At 40.2% G+C, this 19,734-nt stretch overlaps 1 protein-coding gene across 2 annotated transcripts in view; it reads left to right on the top strand.

The window, feature by feature from the left end:
- Window positions 1–1,294: 1,294 nt before the first annotated feature.
- Window positions 1,295–19,734, top strand: part of SEMA4D (semaphorin 4D) — a 44,018-nt gene continuing 25,578 nt past the window's right edge. For both annotated transcript variants that reach the window (XM_050913270.1, XM_050913269.1), the window contains exons 1-8: window positions 1,295–1,354; window positions 8,167–8,560; window positions 10,929–11,074; window positions 12,354–12,416; window positions 14,914–15,012; window positions 16,232–16,325; window positions 17,281–17,394; window positions 18,325–18,476. In XM_050913270.1, the coding sequence (XP_050769227.1) occupies window positions 8,467–8,560; window positions 10,929–11,074; window positions 12,354–12,416; window positions 14,914–15,012; window positions 16,232–16,325; window positions 17,281–17,394; window positions 18,325–18,476 (762 nt within the window). In that variant the 5' untranslated portion in view covers window positions 1,295–1,354; window positions 8,167–8,466. The remainder of the gene's footprint in view (window positions 1,355–8,166; window positions 8,561–10,928; window positions 11,075–12,353; window positions 12,417–14,913; window positions 15,013–16,231; window positions 16,326–17,280; window positions 17,395–18,324; window positions 18,477–19,734) is intronic.

The following is a 19,734-nucleotide window of genomic DNA, read 5'->3' on the forward strand; positions in this document are numbered from 1 at the left end:
ATAAGTCAGTTATATCCTGCTAGTGCTTGTGAAAAATATCCAGTGGGTAATAGCATAGATGGGCAACAGATTTCCATGGGGTATCTTGTTGAAAAAACATCGTGGGGAGAGTCAGACTAGATTCCCCTCTCTATAATGCAGAAGATCCAAAAGATTTTGAAAAGATTTTTTTGTAAGCAAAAGTAGGTTTGATATACCAGTTTGATACCTGCTACCATACTGGCAGCCATAAAATATGCACTGTTGAAGGACAGGGCAGACATTGTGCATTTGAAAAGACCCTGTATAGGCTCTCCCTTTCCTTAGAGACCTGCAATATTGAGCTGTTGCTTGTAATTTTGTCTGGCCTGTTTCTTGTCTTGTGAGCTTTTCATTATAATCTTCTGGATCAAGAATGAAGCCTTCAGCTGTGCAATGGAGATTTTTTTTTTTTAGGTGCACCCTCTTACTATTTGGATCTGTGGGAACCATCTTACTGTTGACTTAAGTGAAATCCATATCAGACCCGCGGTGACTTGCATTTAAAAAACACTATCCCTTCAGGTAACCCACACCCTTCTAAAAGCAGTTGGGTGAACAGTAGGAAGTATATAGGCTAAATACAAGCTGATGCAACAGTACTATAAGTCTGCATATTTAGAAGTATGTTACCTAGCATAGTGTTGGGTTAAATGCATTGTGTGCCCTGTTGTGATTGCTTTGGAGTGGCCCACTGTTCTCCTTTGATTACACCAAAATAAATACAAACGCACGAGGTTTCGTCATAAATATCCAGATATTCTTGTTGTAAGCTTGTGCATAATGCAGTTGTTCAGTAATGCAGGAGTGCTGGAACTGCTTTATATGGATTTAGTGAAGGTAATTGTTTGTGGGGCTGGCTGGTGTCTTAATCTTTCTGAACTTCCTTTGTACATCCTGTACCAGCGTAAAAGGGGTCCTAGGTTCTTACCAGGATCAATAATTGCTACTGCAATGCAAATGCTGAATAATTTTGTACTGAGTAGTTACCTGCCAGTTTGGGATAGAGGAAACAAATTGAGTTTGAAAAGGGCTGGTGTGTATGCTTTTTATCAGGACTGCTTAATAGTTTTTTGTGTTAAGTGCAGCATCAGAATCTTGGCTCGTTGGATGCAAATGTATCATTTCTGGTTTCTGTCAGAAACAGTCTGCCCTGCTAATCTGGGAAATAAAAGCCAACTTTTGCGGGAGGATTTATTATAATTCCTGTATCAAAACTTGCCCTTCGGTTTATGTGGTAATGATGTCAAACCCTGTTTCTTATCTCTGCAGAAAGGACGTGTTTCTGACGGCTCCCCGGCTCCAGGGGTGTGCAGGAGGCTCCAAGGGGCAGCAGGTGTGTACAGTGAAACTAGGGGTACCTCCTCGCAGCAAGGGGGCTGTGGTGGATTCATGGTAGCTGTGTTACAGGTGTCTTTGTTAGTAAAACAAATAAATACTCTGCAAGAACATGAGGGACTTAATTCATACAGAAAAACATAAATAAGGATTTAATGATAAGCTTGACTTATTGCTTTGTTTTGCTTCAAGACCAGAATACTTCTCAAGAAACATCAGAAAAGGGACTTTTTTCACTCGGGAACATACTGTATGTTTACCTGTGCTTTAGTTACCACTGAAAGGTCCTGTTCAGGATTGCCGCTCTCCAGCGTTACGCAATTTGTGTGTGTGAGGGGGTACTGGGCTTGCTTTCAGAGATGTTTGAATCTTTGAAAGTGTTGCTGGACACCTAGGATAGTTTTTTTTAAAAGCACGCGTGCCTGTTAATTTAGACACACAGGTACTTTCACAAGTGCCATTGGTTGCCAGTAGGCATCTTCAGATAACTTTGAATGACTGACTTAGTCCTATGAGCCTGAGAAGAAATGAGGAAGAAGCTGAGCAATATTTTTTATTATGAAAGTATGTGGTAGAGGAAGATGGACTTGGAATTTCAGGGACTTTTATTTCTTCGTCATTTGAACAGTTTTCACTGCAGCACTGACATGGTCACAACCCAAGTTCAGTATGTGGGAGAACATAGTGAGGCAGAAAAGGATCTTAAAACACATCTCTCCCCTGGGCAGCTCTTGAATTCTGGATGTGGGGTAGCTCAACATCCAAGTTAGCAGAAAGTGCTGGCACTGCAGCTGTGGTTGGGTCCCACTGATCATCCACGTAGTTTTACATTAATAATTTCTGTTTAGTTTGCTTCTATGCAGCCAGGCGTAGAAGTAGGCGCAGCAGTGCCTACAACCTCTGATAGCTCAGAGGTCAAGTTGTCCAAGGCCAGAGTTAGCTTTCTTTTTCTTAAAGAAAGACAAAGCAAGCAGAAGCAAACCCATTTGTTCTTTCCTGTTGCTCTTTGGAGTTGAAGGTTAACATGATATTTCTAACAATCCACCCATAATAATCTGAAAAATAAGAATTTTAATCTCCTATTTGTCTTCTTGTAATCTTTGCTTTTGTTTTTGGCATAATACTTTGTCATCTTGTAATCTTTGCCCAAAAAAAGAACGCATAGTAGTAAAGAACAGAACAGGAATGTGAGTTCTAAAAAAAAAACCAAAAAACAACTCTTCACGTATTCTACTGAAGATTATAAATATTCTCTGCTTTAAGCTCAAGCATTAGTTTCCTGAGTACTGCTTGATGGCATATTTATCATGCAGAATCAGGAAAATATTAAATTTCTGTCTTCACAGGTTTCAGCCTAAAACTGGGAATTTCAGTTTCCTCAGAATTTTTATCCTCTTTTAGCACTAGTGCACCTCCTCCAGCAAGCTTTGTGGTGGAGGTAAAGACCACATCAAATTATCTTAAAAAGCTTCATCTAATTTGTAGGCACCTGGCAATTACAAAGTATTTTGGTTACAGTTTGAAATGTGAATAATCCCATGCTCTACATGTATGTTAGTCATAAAGGGCTACTGGTCTGCTAGTTTGAGGTTTTAACTTCCTCTGCAGAAAATGAGTCCACACGTATTGTATAAGAAAAAAGATTGTAAAAATGATGTTTTTCACGAGACAGTCTAAAAACGGCGCTATGCTTGAGGTTTTGAAAGGGTGAGAGAGAACTAAAGCAAAGGATATCTCCAGCCTGTCCTTACTGGTCTGAAACAAACAAACTATGTAAATAAAACTCAACTGTCAAAGGTAAATTGTACACTTCTTACTGTGTAATTTTGATTACTTAAAATACGAGCATTGCTAACTTCTATTTTTGGAAACAAAACTTTGGGCAAATTGAAACATCAGGGCTAAGCAAAATCTCACAGTGGGAGTTCTGTGGTTTGTTTTTTCATGTATGAAGCCTTAAAATCTTTGTTATCAAATAGGCATCAATAAACATTGAAGCAGGTCTGTATTCTGTTAAAGCTTTTAAAAGCCTTTGAAGAAAGTTATTTTGGAGAACTTGCAATTTATGCCCTCTGACACATGAATCCTTTAACACATCCCCCCCCCCCCCCCCGTTTTCTGCGGGAGGAAGCAATTCGCTCGTAAATTTGCCTGTTTCCACATACTGAGCTTCATAACCCTCATCACAGTAACTTACAAGTTTTACAAATGTGTAATTTTTTTCTTTTTTTTTAAATTTTAATCTAAAAGTAGAAAGGTAGGCTGCCTGGGAAAGCTGCCGTGGTTTTTTGCTCCTGGTGGCGGGAAAGGAGGGTGCTTTGCAGTCACTTGTTGCTTACTGTGAGGCCCTTGTTTGCTGTGCCTGGACAGTGGGTGGTGTGAAAGTGATTTCATGGAGAGGCAGGGAAGTATATATGTTAGGTCTTCCTTCTAGCCCAAAGGAAGGTGGTCTGTTGTCTGGCAGTCTCACCAGGGCTTGCATCACCTGTGGTCATGTAGTTGTGCACTGCTTGTGTTGGGGAGGAGGAGGCGGTGGCAGCACCGATGGGAGCGTAAGCACAGAGTGGGTGGGGGATTGCAAGAAAAGATAACCCTGAGGAGGAGGATAAAGTGTAATACAAAATGGGAGGAAAACGATGTGGACACTTGGCATGCCTGGGGAGTCATGAAAAGAGTGACAGGATTAGGCCAGGAGGGCCAGTGCCCATTTGGTTTTCTGCAGGGAGAGGCTCGATACTCTGTGGTGCTAACAATCATTTCTTGGGAATCGCAAGGGTCTGAGCTATAATGCTGACTGCTTTGGGTGCGTCAGTAAATTCTCATATGGTTTTAACCTTCATAGAGAAGATAAAGATAGATCCGTTCAGGTATTTGTGTAATACTGAGCAGAATTCAGAAGTTGCACAATGCAACTAAGTATTTATTAGAAGAAAAAAAGATTTCAAAACCAAGGTTGCAAAATTGGGCATTTCCTAATTTGAAATTCCAGAATTTAGATAGCTTGTGCAACTATAGTGTGTACAAGATGCACCCTTGAATCCGGCTTTACCATGCTGACTGGGGAAGAAGACACTGACCTCTGGGGTTTTGATGTTGTGTTTTATTACTTATCAAAAAATTAATTTGGTACTGATAAGGGTTGCTGAATTGACATCTGTGAAAGATGAAATTTTATGTTCACAAATACCTCTTTGTACTTACTTTGCCTCTGTGTCATGGAGGATGGGAGAGATGGCAGTCGTCTTCCCATTGTTGTTTTTTCAGCTTCTCCCATTGCAGGGCTAGCGTTTTGCATTTTTCTAGAAGGTGGACCAGAGCACTGTTTCTTTTCCCACTGACACAGGCAATCTGAGAGCCAGATGTTTTTCGATCTTGGTAACAGTGAAAGTATGCCATCACAACTCCCTGCTTTCATAATTTGTGCTAATATTCCCTATTAGCACTTGGGCAGCCTGAAATTTTTCTTTTCTAACAGTGTTGATTTTCTGTCCTTTGAAAGAGCAGAAACTTACTTCTTCCTGTTTTTCTGCCTGTGCACGAAAATTATGCATGTCAATGGGAATGTTCACAGCTCTGAACTTCCAGCTGTGCTCTGCCAAACTGGCAGGAGCTCTGTTGATTGTTTGTTCTTCTATAGTTGCCCTGTTTTTAGTCACCATAAATACAAGCATTATGGAAACCTCATGCAAGTAGTGTACATACTATTTTACTCCAGTGCGTCATTATAGATTGATTTTAAATCATCATCAGCAGAATGCCTAAATTGAAATTACTGGTTTAAATTGGCCTCAGAAAATTTTCAGCAGTTTTGCAGAAAACAGAAAAGTAGACCTGTGATGACTTTAATTAGAGTTTAATTGTGTAACTAGGCATTTCAAGTTTTTCTTCTTTAATTCTTAAATGTTCTTGTTTTCAAGAAAGTTGTGGCTCATTATTAGGAGTAAAACCTAAAGCATTAGGAGACCTAACTTTTCAGAAATGTAAAGCACTCTAATCAAAGCCAGTGAACACTGATGGAACTGAGCTAATTTGGAAATAAGGCCATTGTCTGAGCCTTTTTCCCCCTTCCGCCCCCCCTGCCCCCTTCTACCCCTTGTGTTATGTAAAACCAGGTTCATATTAGATTATGGATGACTTCCCAGTGGATGTCAGTGAAGGAGTTATTCCAGATAATTTTCAGCACAGGGAAGGGAGGCGGGGGGGAGAGAGTAATTAAATTGAAGGCTAAATTAAAGGACAAGGTCCTGAGTGCATTTTCATCTCTATTTAAACTAATACGAGTGAGAACAAAGTGGATCCTGCACGATTGGGCACGTAATGTTCACTGTAGTCTGTCTCACTCCCTTTTCTAACATGCGAAATTTTACCTTAGATCGACAGATAATGTCCCACAAGTCAAACTTACTACTGTGAAAAAGGGGGCCTGTCTTGCAAACCTATATGGTGGGAATGAAATGACAGATTTCTGCTTTGTGTAGCCAGAGCAATTCTCCAGCCACACAGCAAAGCAGGCACTAACTAACCCAACCAGACCTGTTGTCGTCTTCAGAAGGTAATGTAATTTGTTTCAGATTTTGTTGTAATTTTACATTTTCTGAGGTAGGTGAGCTAGGCTAGGAGTGTAACCGTGGCTGTAGGGAGACTCAGGATTTTCCTTTATGAGGGCATAGATTTGATAATCCTATTTTAAAGTCCAGAAAACTTACAGGACTTCAGAAGTCTTCTCTGGAGACATCTCTACCGTATGGTATTGTACATAAATGATTGCTTATCGTTGGGACTAGTGCTGAATAATGATGTTCTGGATGTCTCTTTAAAAAAAAAAAATCAAGAGTTAATGGGGAATTGATTATTACGTGGAGTCTTTTCAGTAACAAAAGATGGCATGAAAAAAAGAATTAGCAGTGTCTAGAAGTAATGGCTCAAAGATCTTTCTTCAAACTGCTGTTTTCCCCCTTACATTTCCATTAAAATAAAATTGCTGAACTGCCTTGAACTTAATCATTGAACTACTGTTCACTCTCTAAGTACTTACCTGTAAAGCTGTTTGCCTCAGAATACCTTTGTGTCATACCTTGCAACTCTGATGAGTGGGCACTTTTTAATGTTTAGGAGAGCAAGACGTGGAATTGCTTATATATGATGATAAACAGGAAGGGTGCAAGAGAGACAAACAAGCCTACTAAGCTTAACTGAAAATATGATGCCTTAAAAACCAAAATGATTTATATGATCCATTACAAACAGTTGGATCTGATCCAAAGTGCTTACCAAAACTAAAAAAAAAAAAAAAACCCACAAAAAAACTAAATTGAAAAAAACACTTAAGTCACAGGTTCAGCTTGAGCAAGCTGGATTTGTGTGGGTTTTTTCTCAGTAGACAAAAGATTTGTAGGGATAAAAGAGTTTTTCATTTTTTTTTTTTTTTCTTTTGACCTTGCCTATGATCATTTAGTAAGGCAGGTGTAAAAGCTTCTAATGTGTTTGTCCATCTTCTGCTCAGGCACGTTACTTCTGTGTTCGTAGCAGATCCGCTGGCTGCACTTCCCAGAGGTTCTTTGCCTTTGCCTGCTTAAACCTGGGGCCTCTCCCTCCCAGAGAGGCTATCAGCATCATGCTTGTCCTTAGAGACGTTCTTGCTGCAGCTTCGCCTTAGTTTTTTACCTCTGTCCTCCTCAAGAGCTACCCCTTTCCTCCGAAGGCTACTAAGGATTTTGTAACCCTCCCTTGCCCTCCTGCTGGATAACGTCTAGGTATTACAGTTATCTTGGATTGTGGCGTGGCTCTTACTGCTGTCACACTGGTGTCTCACGCTATGGCATGGTAGCACCTTCTGTGCCCTGCTGCAAAGGATAATGTGCTTTTCTCACACCCCGCGCGTGCCGCCCCCCCCCCCCCCCCCCCCCCCCCCCCCCCCCCCCCCCCCCCCCCCCCCCCCCCCGTGTACAGCCCTCAATTTATCCATATGCAGTAATCTGGTCATTGATGAATGCACTTGCTTCTTGTGGTAAATACTTAGACAAGTCTTGACCTAGGGCTGGTTGTAGGAAGATGGGAGCAGTGGAGACTCGTGGAAGATGGTGTAGAAAGCAGTGAATGGTTTTGTTGATTGCTGAGGACAGGGCTCTTTCTGGGCCTGAGAGTAACCGGTGGCTCAGAGACAGAATGACTTTCATAGGACTACCTAGCAGTTTTAGTATTTAGGCATTTTTTCCCTTTATTTTTGTATGTGGTGCATTAGGTCTTTGTTTCCATAGCTGTATTTCTTTCTACCCCTGCACACCTTGAGTGCATTAGTACCATGAAAAGTCTTCGCTAAAAATGACACTTCTGTTCGTAAGGGGGTGCGGCAGGTTTGTGTAACTGATGCTTAAGATGAATGCTGCACTTCTCATGTCCTTTGCTCTCTGAACTTAGTCATAGTGATTTTTGTTATCTTTGTTTATCATTTATCAGAGAGGTGGGATTTTCTTTGACTCAATATTGAAAGTAAGAAAATATATAAACTAGAGTCAAATTTAGTGCATTAAACATAAGTGGCAGTTCAAAATATTTATACTTGGCATTCTAGATTGAAATGATTGCTTTTAATTATTGCCTATTTGCCATGTAATGTGTGGCTTGTTTTTAAGAATCGTATTTTCACCAATTAATGTACTCTTTATCTAAACTAAGCTATGCTGTAGAAGTATTGCAAGCTGTCTACAGACACTGTAGAAGTATTGCAAGATCAGTGCATACAGTGTGCTATTTTTGGCAGTACTTGGTTTGCTTTCTGTTCTACTTCTTGCTCCCCTCCTCTCTCCACAGCATCATTTATTTCTGCAACGAAACAGAAGAATGCACTCAGTTGCGCGTCTCGGCAGCTCTGCAGCCTGTGGAGAGTGTGGGCAGTCTCTGTATGCAGCATCCTGGAAAATGTGCATTCCCTTGAAGTGATCTGCTGAAAAGCACGTACTTGGACGGTTTCTTCCAGCCTGCCTTGTTGCACTGCTCTCAAGGTCTGCAATGCCTGGTCTCTAATACTCCCTGGGACTTGCATTTCTTCTGCTGAAGAAACACTACCTGCTGCAGTTATCTAAGGAGCCCTGAAGAGCAAGGACACTGGAGATGGCTCTGTGTGCTTTTTATGCAGTTTGGGGTTTGTTACTGGAAGTGGCAGTAGCATTTGGCCCAGTACCGAGGATCACTTGGGAACACAGAGGTAAGAAGAGAAACTTAAGTAGTATAATATGGAACATTGCCACAATGTCAGGGTTTCTGTGGGATCTGAAACTCGTTGAGGTTGTATGTTCTTCTAGCCTCCTTGCTGCGAGTTTGGTCAGGTGTTGCTGGCTTTGCTCAGTTTATGAAGTGCTTAGGACCAGAATATTCGAAAGTGACTCAGGCACTAGGTTAACTGATTTCAGATCCTTCAAGTAGTTCTGAAAACATAGCTTTTTAAACGAGGAATTTCGAATTGGGCTTTCTCAGCTGAAGGATCTTGCAGTTGAAGCTTGCTTCAAGAGAAAAACCCAATAGATGTATTTTGTTTTAATCAAATTATTTTTACTTTGAGTCTGAACATATTAGCAAAATGCACCTCTCCAGCTAATGATCTTTTTTATGCTTTTTCAGACTGAGATGTATTTTGACACTAAGCCATCCTGTGCGCTAAATAAATCACCAGGTGAAGGAAAGATAAGCATTTGGCCCTCTTCTAACAGCGTTATAAGGTGCCTAGAGTTGCAACGATCTTTCACAGAACACCACTTTCCCTTTATTTGTAGTTGCAACAAATAGTCACAACCTCCCAAAACAATTAGCAGGAGTGAGCAAATGTGGCGCAAAGAGAAGTACTAGGGATTAAGAATCATTTAGCTTTTGGTTTAATAATGTAGCCTGGGTCTGAAGAGAACTCTAGAGCAAGGACTATAAAGTAGTTATTTGCCGTTGTTTGTGAATATCTTTTTTTTTTTTTTTTTTCCCCCCCCTCCCTTTCCCTTTTCTCTCTTCCCCCCATGTGGCATGAATGCTTTAGGTTTTACATGGTTTTGTGTTTGGGTCCTCCTTTACTACTAGTTAGTTAGCAACAATTACTTACCCAAGTGTGCTGCAACTGAAAAAACCCAAGAGTATATGGGCACTATGAAGAAGCAGCCTTAAATAAAGATGTTAAATACTAAGCAGGAAAAGATACTGTGTAGGAAAAGATAGATGGAGATTAAGAAAGTAGTAACAATAAGCTGATTTATGAGATGACTGTAGGAAGTGTTTTTCCTGTTTATTGGTATAGCAGTTAGTGAGTTGCTGATGTAGCTTTTCGGAAAGAATAGTCTAGACAAGGCTTGTAGTTCCTGCTTAGACTCCTTGATGCTCGTGTCTTGTATAATAGTTAAAAATTTGGCAGGTGGCTGTTTAATGGTACTATGGTAATGCACTGCAGACCCACACCCAAATTACTCAAAATAAACGGAATGTATTTTAATTCCTGCTATTTCTCCCCATCTCTGAAGATTGTTGCATTTAAATATGGGAAGCCTGCTTTGAATAGGAGAGGGAATTTAGTTCAGTGGAGGAATGAACATGGGGAGTTGTTGGGGAAAATTTTCCTACCAGCTAAAAGATTTTAAGATGACATGCTTGAGAATCTAGTTTAAAATGAATGTTTCTGGCTTATTATGGTTGAAAATGTGTAACTTCTAATGTTAGAATTGGGACCAATAATACATTGTTTTCTGCCTGTACCTTAAAAAACCACACTTAATTAATCTTGTGGTAGTCTCTTGCACAAAATACAGTCTTCCAAGCTTTCAGTCATTTTTCCATTATGGTTGTACATGCAGAAAAAATATTTTTGTATATTAATCATTTTGTGTCATCTTTCTCCAAGCTATTCTGTTCCAGTCTGCATGCTTCCTCATTCCACTGCCTTTCCCCCCCAGTCTCCCTCTTTCTCTCATCTTCTTCCTTTTCATCTTAATTTTCGCTCATTGTTATTTCTTTCTATCACATGTGTTTCATCTCTGGTCTCCACTTCAAAATCAGCTTATTGACCCTCTGTAAATGGTTCCTTTTTAGCTTCTGTGTCTTCTTTCTGCTATGATAATATGCTGAAGTGTCGTCTTAAAGGTACAGGATTTTTTGTGAGATTTGTTTGGGGCAGTTGCAAGGGATGTGGTGACTGACCTCATTTTCCACAGTAGGTGGGTACGTGGAAGGGAAAACGTGAGGAAGGACCTGACAGCGGATGTGTAAAATGGAAGGTTAGAAAAAAGGGAATTAACAGTTAGAAAAAAAAAATTAAGGAAGGTGTGAGTTATAGGGATCACTGCAAGAGGAAATATTTAGGCATTTGAAATTGAATGAGAAAGCAGGGACCAGTGACTTTGATGTTGATGATGGGAACTGCTGTTTCTGCTGAACCAAGCTTCTGAGGGATCTCTCATCTGTTAAATGGGTTGTCCGAACTAACCTTTCTTGTTTACAAGATATCCACCAGCTGTTAAGACAACTTAGAAAAATCACCCATAAACTTGACCCTAAGTGATCGTGTTTCTTCATGTGATGGTATTTTTCTTTTATTTCAACAGAGGTCCAATTAATACATTTTCATGAATCAGAAGTGTCGAACTATTCAACTTTGCTGTTAAGTGAAGACAAAGATGTTCTATATGTAGGAGCCAGAGAAGTGATATTTGCATTAAATGCAATGAATATTGCTGAAAAGCAGCACGAGGTACGCATTTTAATACATTACCATCCATGTAAAAATCATACTCCAAATTTGACTTCATTTCCTGATAATCAGTAGCACTGCACTTTAGGTGGTAGGTACCTAAAAGAGGAAATACTCTGTGTGGGCTACTCCTGTGTTAGTTCTGGAAGACACTATAGAGCAAAACATGCCAGCAGATGAGAGGAAGGAGAGGTTGGATATAAACAAATAGAGGTCTCCTTACGTATTTTCTTCTTGAGGACAGGATGCTGGACTGGAGGGGCCTTAGGTATCATCTGTAATGGTGGTTCTTACACATATTTTTATTATCAGGAGTGGGCCATCTCCTGTTAATCTGAATCAAAAGGTAATCTAATCTGAAACAGAAGCAAAGTTGGAGCTTGCTGAGGAGTGGCAGGCTGCAGATGTGCTTCAAATGAAATGAAGGCCCTGTCTTTTCGGTTTCAGCTTCTGTTTTGTGTCTCTAGGTGTGTCTGCACAGCAAGCAGTGGTGCAGACAGGTCTGATCCAGCCTGCTCAGAGAAGTACTCTGGATGTGCTGATGCTGGCTTCTCAGAGTAGATTAGCCCATGCAGAAGTCTGCTAACATTGTATTGCTTCCAGTCCGTCCCAGGCTCCTGCTTCTCATCCCATCAGCAGCACAGGCTGACACTTAGAGGCGTGGCATGGAGTCCCACCAGGATGCTTTGGAAGATGGTCATATGATTTTTAATCTGAACAAAATGTTCACGGGTGGTGGTGGGGAAATTTCACCAGCATATAAAGCTTGTTTTATGAGTGCATGTAACTGTCAAAGTTGTACTTCTTCGTACAGTGTAAATTGGTCCAGTAAGTTTTCTTTGATTTCCTCCTACCTCCCCTGGTGCCCGCGGCGCCCGCCCCCCCCCCCCCCCCCCCCCCCCCCGTGTTTTTCATTCAAGTGTGAATGAAATTGAGAAGTACTTAAAATTGGGACGTACTTAAAACAGTTACAGTTGCATTTCCCTAATGCATATGGTAACTAATGGCAACTTCATTAGCAATTTGAGGGGAAACATCATGATGAACCCAAAAGATAATAGCAGTGGTTTAGCCCCACTTAAGGCACATGCATTGGGAAGTGTCACCTCCCCAGCAAAGAATGGCTTTGAAGCTTTGAAAGCTACTTGCAAAATGGCTTGCATTTGCTGCAGATAGTCATAGGATTGCCTTTTTTTGTGCGTTTTTGCAAGGTGTTCAGACCTTGCATTGAATTGAAGTGCTTTGAATGTGCCTTTTTGTTGCTTGTTTTTTCACTTAGTTACACTGGAAGGTCACAGAAGATAAAAGGACTAAATGTGCAGTCAAGGGCAAATCAGAACAGGTATGTACTTTTATTGAACTTTGAGAAAGATGTTATACATTTCACTTCAAGAAGAGTGATGTTAAGAAAGGCTCCAACTGTTTGAAATAAAAATTTTCAAATAATCACCTAAATTCTGTAATTAACTTGAGCTTTAGAAGGTGCTGCATGCTTAGTCCTTTTTTTAATTCTTAGTTCATTATTTCTTGCTGGTGAATATTATTTGAATGTTTGAAAATCTGAACACACCCTGATGTGTGCTTAATGTTGTAAGTTTTTCCACTAAAATGATAAATCAGTATTACTTTCACTGAGGTAATTGATAGCAACTGTTGTGTGTTGTTATTGCAGTAATTCCTTCGCAGCATTTGATTTTACAAAATGACTGATAATTTTGTTTGCTGTGCTTTAGGGCATAGGGTTTATTTATTAGGCCACTGCTGTTCCACCAGTGTATTTTTCACTAACTACATGTGTCCTTACTGTGGTGCTCTGCGGGCGTGCCCCTTGCGGCAGCACCTTGCTGATGTGACTGCTCAGACAGCTCCCCAGCACCTGAGCAGCCTGATCTCCTGCCAGCTCGGCTGTGCAGGCAACTCAGCCCCTGGGATCCCTCAGTGTTTCTGGAAACCACGGACTCCTCACGACTGCCAGTGCGCGGGCTGCCTTGCTCATTTTGCCTTTCTTTGGAGATGGTTTACTTGAGGTGGTTGACTATATGTGGATGTACCTTTCCCCTTGTGTAGCGCCACTGCGTTCAGTGATACGGTAAAGCGAGGGTTTGCTGGGCAAGGCTGATGGTCAGGCTTTTAGCACAGGTTTGAAAGTGGAAGTCTGCAAGACCTGCGAATACAAAAAGCAGTCCTACTCTACACTTGCAGGGATTTGGCATCGGCACCCCCAAACCTGCAGCCTCTTTGGTTCACCCTGTTATAAAACCCGAGGTGTTACATCCAGGGCTGATAGACATCCTGCATTCATGGGGCTCCTCGAGGTGGGAGTGGGCGCTCTCTCCCTTGGCTCAGCTTACTGCCTTTCCTTCGACTGACAATCATCAATGTATTATCCTAATAAGAGGTGTGGCGGGTATGTAAGGGCCATTTCCTCCTTTGTCTGCCTCTTCAGGATGCACTCAGAGAATGCTATTTGTGTTCTCCAGGTTCAGTTGGGGCTACTAGCAATAATACTCACATACAGCCACGATGAATGTGAGAGAGGTGAATTTCTCTCATGTGTATGTGCATACAGTTTAACAGATGGTGTGTGCATTTCCCCCAGTCCTCTGGAGAGATTACTGGTGTTAGTTACAAGGGATGTTAGACCCCATAAATAGGTACTTTGCCAGAGCTCCAAACTTCTCTTCCTTTTTTTTCCCTGCCCCCAGTTTAGCAAGTCACACTTACAGCCAGCCATGCTTTTTCCTCACTGTGCTTGTAACCTTTTACTAGTCACATTTATGTTGTAGCCGTGATGTTTTGCATAGTGCAATAGTTTCAAAAGGGTCAAGGTATTAAGCCACTACTGCTATTTCTTACACTAACATGGGCAGTCCTGTCCCCCACCCATCACCGCTATGCTGTTTAGTGCCAGCAAAAAGCATTTATGCAGCTGTTCACAGGCCTTATCTGGCAGAAAACTGGTTTTGCTCTTTTTTCCCCCAGTTTTCTGCCATACCGAACCCACCATACAGTCACAAAAATACCTGGTTTGGCTCATAAGAGGGAAGAGTAAGGACAGTACTTACACTTGCTTAAGTAGTTTATGGAACTACAGTACAGTGGTGGTATCTGGCTGTGTACCAGCAAGAATTATGGGGAGGTGTTGATACTGGGTTTTTTCCCTCTCTCTGAGTGGGTATTTAGAGTTGTTTTTCTTGGTTATTATTCTGAAACTCTATGGTATCCTTTATTCAAGGCTTTGCTCAAACTCCTTGTTCTATTTCAGAGCCAAAGGAATTAAGAAGCTTCCTTGGATTAAAAAGCAATTGATATCAAGGACTGAAAAAAAAGGACAGATATAAGTGACAAAGCTTTGTAGCTAATTTAATTAGAGGTATTAGAGGTTTCTCTCTTAAGAAACAACCTTGACTATCACTTACTGTTTCACCTAGGCTTACAGGGGATGACAAAGTCTAAAACTTACTCCATGTTTAACTGATTGTTCCCATGGATCGGATGCGTCTTTGGAGCTTCTGCTTTCATGAAGAGCTTGTGGTTTCATGAAATAACTTGAGATGCACCCTGCTGAGCGTATGGCTCTTGGTCATGCTACCCTGATAGGTGTACTGAGGCAGCTCCTCACTACTGGCTGTAGGAAACAGATGCTGCAGGACTAGAGCTCCAGGAGATTGTAGGGAGATGGTGTCCCAGTGGTGATTGTATCACTTAGCCTTACTGGTGCGTTGTGGCATAAGTAGCGGCAACAGGCGAGCTGACAGCACAACTTTAATTGTTTATTTATGTTGGAATGTGGAAGCTGTGGTTTATCAGACTGGTCCTTTTCTCATCCTCTATTACAGACAGAGTGTCGTAATTACGTGCGTGTCTTGCAACAGCTGAATGATACTTTTCTCTACGTCTGTGGAACTAACGCGTTTCAGCCAACATGTGATTACCTGGTAAGAATGTACATACGATTTGACCCAATAACAACTGTAACTTAAAAGCAGCTCGTTGAAACAGTGACTTAATCTCCATTCCCAAAGACTGTTGCAATTTCAGTGCTGTTCATAACATTTGGAGCATTTATTACACTGTCCCACAGCAATGATAAAGTATGGAAATAAACTGTACTGTTTGTTTTTCAAAGCGCTTAATTATTGATTCATCTTGTTTAACTGCAGATTTACTTTTTCTTAGCTTTCATAATTCTTTGTGTATTGCGTGTTAGCATAAAAACAATTTCTAAAACTGAAATGACATTCTTTGTGACTTCCATCCATTAGTAAATCTCCCTGAAATTTCTCAGATTCCTGTCTCTGCTTGTCTTGTCTCTGCTCCTGGGTATGCCACAGCTTCATAGTGCTGAATGCTTTGGAGTGAAGTCTTGGCATAAAATCAAAACTGCCTTTTCTCGCTGCTGACTCTTGTATCGTTCTCCTTACTGCAGCTCTTAACAACTCTGAAACTGAGAAATCTTGTAATTGTTTGTTCTTTTTTGTCTGCCCTGCCTGCAAGTCTGCCTGCCATCACCTCTGGAACATTGCCAGAAGTCATTGGTCTTAGCCTCCAATGTCTTCATTACACAGTATAACTGATCACTTCCCCGGTACTGTGGCTGCAGTTCTCCATCATCTTCCTGATCCTCATTCCCTTGGTTTTTAAGGGATTGGTAAAGTAGCAGCCAAAGTACTCTGTTGCTTTTTAAAATTTAGTTGGATTATACCGCATCTAACAAATTTAACGTAATCTTGAAAATTGCTAAATCCACTTCAGAAAGCCTTCTTGATTTCTAAAACTCTCCATTTCTGTGCAGGCTAATTCAATAATTGCCAGCTCTTTCCACATATCAACTTCTCTGCCTTTCCTGCTGTCTGGCTTTTTTGGGTGCTCTTCCTTGAGGTCTGTCTGGATTTAGCTTTTTGTCTTCTGTTCTTTTCTGCTCCTGCCCTCACAAATCATAGGATCACATTTCCTCTCTGTCTGCTGGACTCGATAAGATATTCTGAAAACACATGTGCCTTTTATAATCTTACAAAAAAATGCCCTTGATGCTGGAAGTTGATGATATAGTCCATTATTTAGTGTTAAATTTTCAGTTACCTTGGCACAAGTCAAGTGCCTGAAAGAAAAAACTGCTAACAGTTGTTTTGTGGTTTTCAACTTAATTTTTTGCAGAATTTAATTTCATTTGAACTTGGAGGTAAAAATGAAGACGGTAAGGGCAGATGTCCATTTGATCCTGCTCAAAGCTACACATCTGTTATGGTTGGTAAGTGCAGACTTTGCATACCTCATTATTATGTATAAAAATGTTCCATCTTTTCCGCTGTCATTCTCCAGTGTCTCAATATCAAAATGGTAGATTGTGTCCATATTTTTACATCTTTACTGTCTATCTAGATAGACATTAAAATACTTTCATAGTCAACCTTAGCATGTTTTTTTAAAAGGAGAACTTAAAACTCTAGGTTGTTTTGGAAGCAGCTTGTAAAATACTAATTTTTAAACTATATTTTCAAGTGTTTAAAATATTTAGTCCAGGCAGTCTAAATGTACTTTGACTGCCTTTGTAGTATCAATTACTGTCATTTCAGTAAATTTAACAAGTAGAATTTTTTAGCTGTCCTGAAGACATATCCATGAGACAGAATAGGGAAGTGAGATATTTATTGGAAGTATATTACTGCATGGTTAGACACCACTGAATCTTGATTTGGTGAAACCAGAGTTCATGGCTGTACCCTGGTGTCACAAAATCATAAAAGAGAAGCTCAAAGGAACACGAAACAGGAAACGAGAAAGAAAAGAACACACTCCCTGCATTGTTGCCCAAATTCTAAAAAGTTGAGTTTGAATAATGATGGCATAGAAAGAGAATAAAATAATTACTTCCAAAACTTCTGTGGCATTTCTTAAGTAAATTTGCATGTTTGTACATAAACTGTAGGTTTACATGTTAAGTGTTAAAGTACCACAAAAACAATGCTGACTTTTGCCAGTTACTTGTGTTAGAGCAATAATAAACCCAAGTGTGGAAGTGTTAGCCTTGAGAATGGTCAGCAGAAATGTAAACATAGAAGACATGTCTGGGGCAATTAAGAGGAAATCCTTGTTTGTCTTTTCTTGTGGGAAGTTTAAGCTTACATAGTCTCCTGAAATATTTATGTACCCTTTTTGGTATCCAGTGCATAAGAAAGTCTAAAATATTTGTTTTTGTGTTAAAGATGAAGAGCTTTATTCCGGGACTTCTTACAATTTCTTGGGAAGTGAACCAATCGTTTCACGACACTCTCATCAGAGCCCTCTGAGAACAGAGTATGCAATACCTTGGCTTAATGGTAAGTGGGCATGAGAACTGGCCCAACCAAATTGTTTTTCCTTCTTCAATGTCACATTTACAGACAAAAAGTTGAAGTGTTTTACCCCGGGTAAGGGGCAATTGTCGACTATCGCAAAGAGAATGTATTTTGTTATACTGGCATACACTGACATGTGAGTATGTGCCCTCACGTGGGCCATCAAGAGATGTTATTTTGAAGCTTCAGGATTTTTATCAGCATTGACAATGAAAACAGCTTCAAGAGATACAGACTTCAACTTGACGTTAGAGGGCTACAGTTTTTGTATCTACTTGTTCATCCTTGCAATAATTCAGCATAGTTATGATATAGTAAGGAAGAGAATGGTTTTGGTCTCTAACAGGTTTTCAATTTGAGCTGGTCGTGGTTCCTGATGATTTCAGTTCCTGAATTTCAAAATTCACCAAGTTTTGTGAATGCTCAGAGGTTTGTGGCTTTCTGCCAGAAAGGACCAAAATCATGAAGCTAGCATATTCCAAAGGATGCATTATGTCCAACAAGTACAGGATACTGAGTTTTGTGATACATGTTGTAAGGATACTGTCATTTTTAGTGTTTCAACTAATAGCTGAAATAGAGGAGAGGCCGGCAAGGGAGGGTACCTCTCCAGGCCCATTAGAAAACCACGCTTGAGTGTGGACTGAAGAACGTTGAAGTAATGAGATGTCAGACCATAGAGATCTCTCAGGTATCTTAGTTCTTTCACATAGGGTTTGTGGTTTTGTTTTTTTCTCTATTTTTTTAGAAATGCTATTCATACTATGAACAGCAAACTGTGTAGGCAGGTCAGTGACTGGAGAGCAGGTAAATGTAGTGTGAGGTTTGGGTGAAAGAGGACTCCTAGAGGGTGTTTGAGGGAATCAAGTTAGTCTCATATATAATATAAAATTCTTATCTTTGTATCTTTAGAGCCCAATTTTGTTTTTGCTGATGTGATAAGAGCAGATCAAAACAGCACAGATGGAGAAGATGACAAGATATACTTCTTTTTCACCGAGGTGTCTGTGGAGTACGAATTTGTTGGAAAACTGATGATTCCAAGAATAGCTAGAGTGTGCAAGGTGGGACATAGTTCAATTTACTTTTACCAGTTCAACTAGAATTTTGTGTGTGTGTGTGTGTTAAAAAGCATTTATTATTGTGGACTTATTGCCAGTTAAATGGAAGTGGTCAAACTTAGTGAATGGGCAATTTCAATCAGTTCTTCAGAACTGAGAAAGCCTGATTGTTGCTTTGGGAACAAATACCTGATTTGATTTTGCATAATGGTGGAATTTCAGTACATCTGAGGGTTCTGCCCACCCCAGGGGAAAAAACTCAACCACCACAAACCCCAGCAACAGAAAAAGTGTCTCCCGTGGGTTTCCTTTTTATTTTTTTTAAACAGCTCTAAGTTTAAGTATAGCTCCCTGGGAAGAACTGACTTTGGTTGGAGCTGAGTGGATAGGATGTTTGTCAAGTTACTTTCAAGTAGCGGTATACAAACAAAACTGTAGCTGTGTCCACAGCAGAATAGCTCTTGACTGTGGTGTAGCAGATGGGACTTCCATGAAGCTGTTAAAGCTACTAGAGCCTCAAGGAAAATGGACACCAGCAGCCTGATTCTGTCACACTCGCTGTGTTTAAACCTCAGTGTGTTAGGCTGATTCAAGTACGTACTCAGGGAGTGTTAGTTAAAAATCTTGCTGATGAAAGAGGTTTTTTCCACTAAAAAATGTTGATTTAACAAAAACTTTTTCAGTGGAATGTATGAATTTCCTCAGGATTTTTTTTTCCAACAGGAAATTTATCTAGCCGTTTCATTTTGATGAGGTTGAACGGTTTTATTTTGACTTCACTGTTTTATATTTAAACATGGAAGTCAAAACATCAGTAACAAGTTAGTGCCCTTGAGATCTCCATTAAACAAGCAGCTGGAGGCAGGTTTACATGGGACTTATTACTATGGCCCTCTGCCCACTGACAGCTTGTGTATGCTTTGAAAGGGGAGTATCGTGGAATATGAGAGCTTTATTGCTGCTGTTTGATTGAAATAGGAATCATCGTAGGTTGCAAATCTATAAGCGTTTATACTTAATTGTTTTCATAATTTTTGGAGATTTCCTTTAATACTTTGCATAACAGCATTGGATAATGAATGGGAAATATTAATAATGTTCAAATATGCCCTGCTTTTTGAAGAGAAGTAACAGAGCTACAGCTTGAGTATCAAGTATTTTGAAACATTTCTAGTCAATGTATATTTACTTCTTTAAGCCTTGGTACTGCCAGTCCTTAATAAAGATGGTAACTGCTTGCAGAGTTAAGCCATTGCTGCAT

This window comes from Gymnogyps californianus, chromosome Z, assembly GCF_018139145.2.
Source record: "Gymnogyps californianus isolate 813 chromosome Z, ASM1813914v2, whole genome shotgun sequence".
In the NCBI taxonomy this organism is placed as follows: domain Eukaryota; kingdom Metazoa; phylum Chordata; class Aves; order Accipitriformes; family Cathartidae; genus Gymnogyps; species Gymnogyps californianus.